A 9,739-nucleotide genomic window follows, 5' to 3' on the forward strand; every position below is an offset into this window, starting at 1 on the left:
GGGGGGTGGGTGTCCTTTGTGAACCACTTCATCATTAGTCATGTAAAAAGATTCAAAGCACTTGTCTTTGGAATGTTATTTCCCTGTCAGTGTTGTCAAACTGATACTATATCTTAAATTTTGACTATGTGGTTGTGTGGTATTTTTCTGTTCTGGCAGATAGTAATGAATAATGGAATATCAGAATACCAGACTGATCTGACTGATTGTGCTTGCAAAAGCATACTTTTTATATATTAAACACCTTGTCATGCTGCCTTTTTGTTCTAGTAATTATGTTCACTGTTTGAATTCTTCAGGTTAAGGAAAAATCTGAAATCATTAATCATAGTTCATCCTTCTTGGTTCATCAGAACAATTCTGGCCATCACAAAACCTTTTATTAGGTAATACTCTGAAAGCTATTTCTTTTTGTTTGTTTAAAAAAAGTAATCCTAACAACTATTTACTTTAAACTTCAAAAACTGTTTTAATATTGACCTACTGAAAAATTTGTAAGTTGTAACTGTACCCTGCATTCGTTCTTCCACAGCTCAAAATTCAGCCAAAAAATTAGGTATGTCTTTACCCTGGCAGAACTAGCTGAACTCATCCCCATGGAATACGTTGGCATCCCAGATTGCATAAAACAGTACGTTTTATTCAAACATGTTCTACGCTGATTATATTTTAGAACCAGTATTTATTGTATACAGTGATTGTTTTGAATGTAATACTTTGCATTTAATAAAATTTCATTTAACTCAGATCATTGCTATCTCTAGGAGAACTACCCATGTTTGACCACATTTCTAACTTCAGTTTGGTATGCAGTAGCACGCACGGATAGTCAAAATGTTAACGTATAGGGATCTTCACAGATAGTGCCTTACATGATTACCAAGTTAGGGGGTGTGAATCAAGTCTTCTAGAGAGAAGACCTTAGTCCAGTTGTTCTACCCCTTAGTATACTAAACTGGCTTGTGAATGAGAAGTTCTGGTCATGTTTATACTGAAGTTACAGTATCTTCAGTTTTCGTGCTAAAATGTGTAACAAGTGAAGTGATGAAATATCACTTGGGTTGGGATTTAATTTAAAAGAGCTGTGGTGAAAAAATGCTCAATCCCTACCCATAACAGTTCTAAAACTACTTTGGTCATTAGGGCAGCATCAGTGTCCTTAGCTTTTTCCTCTTCCTTCCTTCCAGATATAAATATCCATTTTAATGCCAGCATAACTCTGCTTTCAAATATGATGATGACACTTTTGTCAGTAGTATCTGTGGGTGCAGCAATAGAGTAGAAACTATAAACTTGGGTCTTAAAGCCAAATGAAAATACTAACAATTCTGATGATAAATTGATTAGCCTAGTAGAGGGTATAGCATACAAAACCTATAGGGTATGCATCACAACAGGTGATCACAAACTGGGAACTCCATAAAGAAAGATGGCATAGTCTCTACTGTGTGGACCAGAGGGCACATACATGTTGGACAAATTCCTTCCCCACTCCTGCAAATGGCTGGTTATTGCAGTAAACATTCAGCTGGTATCAGTTGCATGATTTAAATTTTTATGAAATAGAGAAAATGCATTTTTCTTGGGGTGGAAAGACGTGACAATGCTAAAGCAGTCTTGTACTGTCTTTAGAATATGGTTTGGTTTTTTTTTACTGGGGCTTTTGAGGGATATGTTTTGAATATTCAGACTGTCATTCCAAGTCTTGAAAGATTCCTTTCTGTATTGATGAACTTTTAATTTTTCTGCAAAGGCTGAACTTATTTGACAGGTGGAGTTAATTCTCAGATTTCTGTGTAGGATTATATCTGGCTTCAAATTGTTTTGAATACAGGCTTTAAATTTTAGTGATGGATGTTAATACTTGACAGGAAGTTGTATTGAATTCATATGTTATGTCATAGTAACTAAATCTTAATGCTTCTTGTTGAATGCTTATAAATGTTGGAGGTACAATATATTTTTTTCTTAATTATCAGTTCCAAAACTTGGTATATTTGTACAAACTGTACTGACAATAATACCAGATTGCAGCTTCTGTTGAATTTGGCCTTCATATGTTATATTTACTGAAATCAAACTTTTCCTCACCAAGGTATGAAGAAGAAAAGTTTAGAAAGAAACAGAAAAGGTATATTCATATTTTGATTAGGGTTGCATCTAGATAAGACAATTTGCACTGCAACTAACTCCCAGTTGATGGGCTTGCAAAAAGGAATAAGCATTTGTAAATATAAACATGCACGAGTGACTAAGTCTTTAAGCATGACAGTAACTATACTGCTTGCAAGTACAGTGTATCATCTAAAAGAACTCACCCTGGATGTTCAGGCAGATATTTGTGAATACTCTCCATTACATGAGATGCTCACTTTTAAGGGGATACATAGATTCTCAACCGAATCTTCAAGAGGCCAAAGTAGTGCTTCTGTATGACTTAATTAAATCAAGCTTCACTGTTACTGACCAGAAGTGATGTCTGAAGGAAGAGTTGGTTTTAGGCGCTAAGCTGTAGCTATGCGTCAGCAGAGATGCAACTGGAAGTAGTTCTAATATTGCATCTTGCATTTTGTATTTTTGGTATTCACTACTTTTTTAGTTAACTTGCACAGATGCAATCTAAATTATTAGTTTTAGTGCTGTTTGTATTTGCAGTGCCTATGCTCCTTGCTAATAAACATTGGATTTTCATTTTGTTAATTTTCAGTCTCTTGCTAACTATTCAAGCTATTCCAGCAGCTGATGAAATTTTTTGAATGGATATGTTACTTTTTCACTGTCACTAACAAATGTACTGAAAGGTTTTGCTACTAACTTTGCTTTTTTTTATAATTACTCTTCCTGTGTGTGCATAACTATTGAGAGAGGCTTATTGTCTAAATTGTGTAATGAACATAAAGAGGAACACTGAGAAATTAAAAGCATTTAAATTATTTCTGAAAGCTAACAGGTAAAGCTGGTGACAAGTGTTCAATGTTTTCTAGGAATTATTCCAATTAAGTGATAATTTTGCAGTGTATAACCTGAAGTACTAAGAAACCCTTTCAGTACATATTGAACAACAGTTCTGCTTGATTTTTTTTTTCTTCCCCAGCATACATAATTTGGCCCAGTTCTATTACAGGGCTCATTGTATTCAGGATGCAAACCTGAGACATTCAAACAGTAACGTCAAAACTTTTACAAATTTTCAGTACAACAAGCACCTTCTAGTGTCCCTGGCAATATCATTGCTTATACCACCATCACTTTTTATAAAAAGTGATATGTTCCTAAGTGAAGCTTACATATTGAGGAAAGATCACAGGCACTATTTGATACTGAGACTTCAATCAGATGGAAAGCAGTTGTAGGCATTACTTAGTATAATAGTGGGAAAGGAGATGTGTTGAAGTTCAGTTACTGAATTGTTGAGGATGGAAGTAGGAATTTTTTGGCTATGTGTATGGGTCACTTTGGAAGCTAAAATATGATACGCTTCTGTGGATTTATATTGTCAGCTATATGCTTTTGCATAGCTTATTTTCTTAGACTTTCTGTGGTCAGCCTTGTTAAGTCATGTGAAAACATGTTTTTTGAAGATACTGCAATGAGGACAGGGATTAGTTTCACCTGCATACTGTGCAGGTGAACAGGTATTCGACCAGGGCTGTTGCTTCCAGACAACACTGTTCCAGACCTTATATGCTAGGTTCAGTTAACAGCTGCAAAAATCCCCAACCCACTTGCCTCCTCTTCTTATGGGTTTAATTTCCCTCCATGCACAACTTACTTTCTAGAAGATATCGTTAAGACTGTAGCATGTTGTTACTGTAAAGAGGAAAAGTACATCTCATGCAGGACTGTCAACTATCACTTGTTTCTGCAAAGCAATGTTTTGTTTGCTAGTTCCGAGGCAGATTACAAAAAAAAAACCCCTACCCCCAAACCAACAAGCAAAAAAACAACATTAGCAGCATGATGGTGAATATTTCCCGGGTAATTACAAGAGTTTTAAATAGAAAAGGTATTGCAGTTAAGGAGCCACTTAACTTTTGTTGATTTGACTAGTGCTGTTACCTTCTTGGCTTAATTACTGTAACATTAAAAGTAATTCTGTGCTTATTCTTCAGTCATGAATTCATCAAAGTAGTAGTGCTTGAAGATATTGTCATGTTACCTGTAAACTTGTATTCCTGCTTGCATTCATTAATAAAAGCACAGAACCTGCTTTTTTTTCTTCTGTAGTCAAACTTCACTTGCACTTTTCAAATGCTTCCTTTCAAATGCTATAATTTAAATGGTTTCTTAACAACTTTAATTTCTAGGGGGAGGTAGAAGAATAGTTACTTTTTTTACTTAAAAGCACTGTTGTGAGTACATTCAATAAAAATCTTAAGATATATTTACTAAAACTTTTTCCATGTAAAAGCTTTGTGTTTTCCTGATAGGATGAATAGTTTTTGCTTAATATGAGCTATCAAACTAGACTACTTCGTAACATGGTTTTAATCTTACTGCTTTCTTTGCTAAGCAGAGTTGACCAAGAGCTGAATGGAAAGCAAGAGCAGAAAAGTGAACAGTAAGTTTGGAGTCCAAACAAGACTGAAGAATATGCAGATGGAATTATGCGATTTTTGCTCTATTTGCAACGCATTCTCTGTGTGTGTATATATTATATAACCTATTGAAAAAGGTGCTTAACTTCTTTGGACTAGCACAGAATGGACTGCTTACTGCTGTATTGGTTTGTCTTGACTTTAATAGCTATGTTTATGTAATCATTTTATACTGCTAAATGTCAACCCTATGTTTTCAGAGGATGTTCTTGCAATTGTTTATCTAAATGATGCATGTTCTTCTGTAAAATATTTATATACCTAAATGTTAAAGGAAAGAGATAATATATATTTTTATGACTGAGCAATATATTGTGTGTACCTGCTGAAGGAATTCATTTGCAGGTAGATGATGCCATAAGTTACTTGTTGTTATTGTATAAATCTGTTTTGCTGTAAATGGTCAAGTGCATTTCTTTGTTGCCACAGAAACCTTAATTTGTTTGGATATTAACAATCACACAGTGTAGTCTTTCACAAGTGTAGAGATCCTTATTTTTGTTCACAGACCTAATACAATCATTATGCACTGACCTCACTAAAGTGAGTTTGAGCTTTGATGTCTGTTAGTCCATTTTTCAGAATGCAGGACTGTAGTTCTGTGAACTTCAGTCTGTTGGCCAAAGGATTTAAGCCTAAGCCACAATAGAAGCTGAACTGTTTGAATGACTAGTAAGATATCAGACCTTTCTCAACTTAAGTTGCAAATTTAGATTCTGCTTCAGTAAATCAAGGTTATCTCAGCTACCATTAGGAAATAAGTACAGTGCAGTTCTTCCTGGATGAATATAGGTTGTCACCAGTAGGAACTCTAGTCATACTCAGTAAAGCTTGGGAGTTACACAGATATTCTAGCCATAATATCAGTTGTTTGCAGAAGTATGGGGGATCTTACGCTATCTTGTAGATAAAACATCTTGGTTTGGCACATGATACAAGCACTAATTGCACTTAATAGAAAAGTGATTTAAAGGTTGGTGTGTTTTTCTTTCCCCACGATTATAGTAAACTTGTGTCTGTAAGAGGCGTTCTTGGACACATAACTAGTGTAACTAGGGCACCAATAATGCACTGGTTGATATGTTGTAAAAGTTTGTAATGTCTTTTGGTAATCATTGCTATTTCCCTCTAAGGACAGGTACATGCAAATAAATCCATTCAGGAATTGAACAATATAATATTGTAGCCAATATGTTAAATCTTCACTTTTGTTTTTTATTGTGTTCACAATTTTGTCTTAATGTCAAAAATATCCATTCTCAATTATATTAAAAGTTAGTGTTACACAGTTCTCTTAATTAAAAAAAGGTTACATTCAACCAAAGTACTACCTGACACTGATAAATTGTAGTCAAGAGATCATTCCAGGGTCAAGACTTATTACCAATTAACAGTTAATCTACTATCTAATGACACCTGTATAGGCTCCGAGAGCATATTCATGTCAGATGAGGGCAAATGGCCCATGTCTCTGGGAGTTGAAGTCTGCAATTCAAAGACTTTCATCTCAAGATCTGGGTACTTCTGTTATGGTAGCTTCTGTATCACAGTTTCAAAGAGATTAATGTGCAGGGTGTTCTTTTTCAACAGGTAGTGCTAATTTTAAGTTGCCTTGAATCCATTTTATCAGGTTTGGATCTTGTTCTGAAAGCAGAACACAAATGTGAAGAGTTTCTTTCGGGCTGTCTTATCTCCTGCTTCAATTTCAGTGTTGGCCCAGATTAACTCCCAGTCAGTAAATTGGACACTTACAGCCTGTTTACTTCTGATACTTTCACAGTACAGTGTATGAACATGCACATATGTAAACCTGCCTGATTTTTACTGATTCTCTGTGGGTCCTAAGTTAGATAACGAAGCATTCTGATCATCTCATTTCATTTTTTTCCTAATGAAAAAAATTATTATTCTTGGTAAATTCATATTCTTAGTGGAAGGATTGTACTTCTACGTGTCCTGTTCCTTCCTATGTGTATAGTGTAGTACAGAGTAGCCAGTCCTATGTATAAGCCGTACTGCCAAATGATGGGATTATTATTGTTGTCTTTCCTGGTGGCTGAGTGATTCTGTAGTTTCATGCTGCAGTAGTATTGTTTCTCTTGGAAATGTGTATGTGCTTACCAAATGGTTTATTTCTCTAGTATATGGTTTTGGGTTTTTTTTTAAAATTAATATACAGCACAACAGTTCTTCTGTCCCTAAAGATATGCAGCTTGAGAAACAGTTGTACTAAAGACCTTTTGCAGCTCATCATTTAATGGTGAGGTGGATGTTTACAAAAAACAAAGAAGTCCCAAAGTTAGCTCGAACACAAATGGATAACTTTTTGGCAAACTTATCTTTTTATCTATAAAATAATTAATATATTTTAATATTTAAAAGTTGGAATGTCATACTGTTGTTAAAATTATCTCGAAACCTGAATCACTTTGTGATAAGAGATGGTATTGTAGGGAATTCGCCATTCAATTGTACTTCCTTCTAAAAATAAAACTCATGTTGCCATATGGTTTGAGTGCTATCAAGAAAAGATAATTTCATGAGTCACTATCTTTGATTTGGAAGTCTTAGGGTTTTTTATATATGTGGTAATAAGTAATTATCTTTTATTATTACTACATGCAACTGAAAGAGATGTTTGGGCCAGCAGCCTCTCTGTGGATGTCACATTTTGTAAATTGGTTTCTACAACAGGATAAGCGTTCAGAAGTGGCAAATATATTTTGAAGAAAGTGTCGTTAAAAACTGATGTTAATAGACTCTAGATTGCTTGAATGTTCTTGATGTTCTGTGTAGTATGGCAAAGCCATGTTAGTTTGGAAAGTAATGGAGAGGCATGTGTAAGGATTTAGTGCTGAAGCAGATTGAAGTCTTTGAGGTTCTGGGATGTTAAAATGGAGATTTCTTTGGTTCCAAAAAGCTTAGAACTGGTTAGAATAATATGTAATCTTGTTTGTAACAATGCAGTTTAGAAAATTTTTTTATTTTCAGTGGATGAGTAAAGAATAGTACTTCTTGCTGCAAGGAACTTTGTATTGAGAAGCAGTAGTTACATTCTGAATTGCATATAGCCTGTATTTTTTAGCATGTGTCAGCAAGTTTGTTGCATTGTACACTTAAGTGCTTTAATGATGACTAAAGAACTTTCAACAGTTAGTGTCAGACTTCAAGATTAATTACATGTTGGTGGTAATGGAATCTTTGTGAAATGACCTGGAAGTGTGTCATAGGGAGGAGATTGTGGCATTGGTGCCTAGTCATGTCAGCTTCACTGATGTCATCCACTGAAATGCCTGTAGTTAACTGAAAATAATGGAGCTACATTATGAATGGGCACTTTCTAAGCTAAATCTGTCACATAGTAGTAAGTTTCTCAGTGAAAAGTGTATTGTTCCAGTGTCAAACTTTTGTCGGTGTATCCTATGGATTTATACAGTATTTATTATGTAGGATGGCTTAAATGCATCTCTTAGGAAAAGTTGTTGTTTTTGGAGATGACTTTGATTCTCAAGTCATTCCAGTCTCCCTCAGAAAAGTCTCACATAAGGAACAGAGGGGAGAGCGGTAATAGCTTGCGTGCTTTTTGTAACCGCCCAAGTCTTACAAAGCTTTCAGTGAAAATTCTTACTCAGTCCTTGTGAATGCAGGTCATTCTCTGGAGGATTTGTTTCACCGACTGGTTGTCGGAGACGCTTGAAATAAGTGCTTTAATTATACTTTTTAAGGATGCCAGGTTTTAGTCAGAGTAGCACTCAGAAATGTAAGGAATATTTAAATATTTGTATTCTGAAGGACGGATTTCGCAGCTTTCCTAGCTTCAAAATTGTAAGTTTTGAACTACATGGTTTCCCTTATTGCATCTTGTTCCCTATATTGAGCTAACATGGAAAAAGGATGTTTGTGAAGAGGATACAGTTGTATTACAGTTTTTTCATCATTCCCTTCAGCCATGACTGAGACCAGTGAAATTAAAGACATTCTTCGCTTAACTAGATTGGGTTTTTTTGCAATTTCAACTGCCTGGTTTATTCTGATTTAAATACACTGATTTTATTTAGTATTGAAAATTATCTGAGAAGTTGCTTGAGTGTTTTCAAAAAGTCAAATCCTTATCTTACCATGCTCCTTACTCTAGCTTGCTCACCTGCTAGTTAATATTTATGACATGGAATTCCAGGTTAATAATTACCAAAAAAAAATAAATTTATGGAAGACAGATGCTTACTTTCTTAGTGGCTGTGCAGTTCTGCAGTGTTTCTTAGTCATGTGAACAAAGCATTTTTATTAAGAAAAGCCTGAGTAGTAGCATGCTCTAGGAGTTGATTAGTAGAAGGGTTAAGACATTTTTAGTATCAGTAAACTTTAATATACGTGATATGGGAAGTATGCAATTTAACAAAATGAAGCTGCAGTAGTCACACAAAAACATAGCTTGTGAATCACAGATGATACAACTGGCTTAAATTTAATATTCTTCACAGATGTGATTGTTTTCCTTTGCCCCTTTTAATATAAAACTATGTAAGTACAAGACTTTCCGCCTACCTCTTAAGAATGATCCCTTCTTTTTAAATGATCTTGCTTGTTCTGAGGTGTCATGGAGTAATGTGATAAACACATTTCTGAATGTGCTAACTGTTAATACTTATGGGAAACTTCTTAATTAGGAAAAAAATAAATGCTATATGCAATAAATACCTTTGGAAAAGGTCTGAATGTTTTATTTTACTGCTTAGGAATATATTGCTAGGAATGCCTTTTGTGACTGTACCACCACCTTCCTTGTAAAACGGTGAAATTTAGTTGTGGTTCCCAAAGCATTGCAGGTGCCAGTTCATAGTCGCAGTGAAATTTAACGGTTATTTTGAAGATAAGTTTTGGAGCCGAGTATTTCAGAGGCTGTTGGCAGCTGGTACACGTTGGGAGGATAGCGTTAGTGGAAAATGGGTGAAGTGCCTCGCGGAAGGAGGGCGTGGATCTCAGTCACTTGAACAGGTACAATACACCTGAACCCGGAACTAGAGCCATTTCCACTGCTCGCTCCTCGGTCACGCCTTACCGAGGCCCTTGCAGCCCCCTCTCGGAGTTCCGGGGGGCTGCGCCGGGGCCGGCCGGGCGTGCTGCCGGCGGGGCGTGCTGCC

The 9,739-nt window shown here is 35.6% G+C and overlaps 1 protein-coding gene across 3 annotated transcripts in view; it reads left to right on the forward strand.

The window, feature by feature from the left end:
• BNIP2 (BCL2 interacting protein 2) overlaps positions 1 to 8,786 on the forward strand; it is a 17,297-nt gene extending 8,511 nt beyond the window's left edge. For 2 of the 3 annotated variants that reach the window (XM_026855918.1, XM_026855921.1), the window contains 4 exons: positions 300 to 386; positions 533 to 631; positions 2,096 to 2,131; positions 4,517 to 8,786. In XM_026855918.1, coding sequence (XP_026711719.1) covers positions 300 to 386; positions 533 to 631; positions 2,096 to 2,131; positions 4,517 to 4,565 — 271 coding nt within the window. In that variant the 3' untranslated portion in view covers positions 4,566 to 8,786. The remainder of the gene's footprint in view (positions 1 to 299; positions 387 to 532; positions 632 to 2,095; positions 2,132 to 4,516) is intronic. The other variant, XM_026855920.1, reaches the window with a different exon arrangement.
• Positions 8,787 to 9,739: the final 953 nt, after the last annotated feature.

This window comes from Athene cunicularia, assembly GCF_003259725.1.
Source record: "Athene cunicularia isolate RWA chromosome 10 unlocalized genomic scaffold, athCun1 chr10_part1, whole genome shotgun sequence".
In the NCBI taxonomy this organism is placed as follows: Eukaryota; Metazoa; Chordata; class Aves; order Strigiformes; family Strigidae; genus Athene; species Athene cunicularia.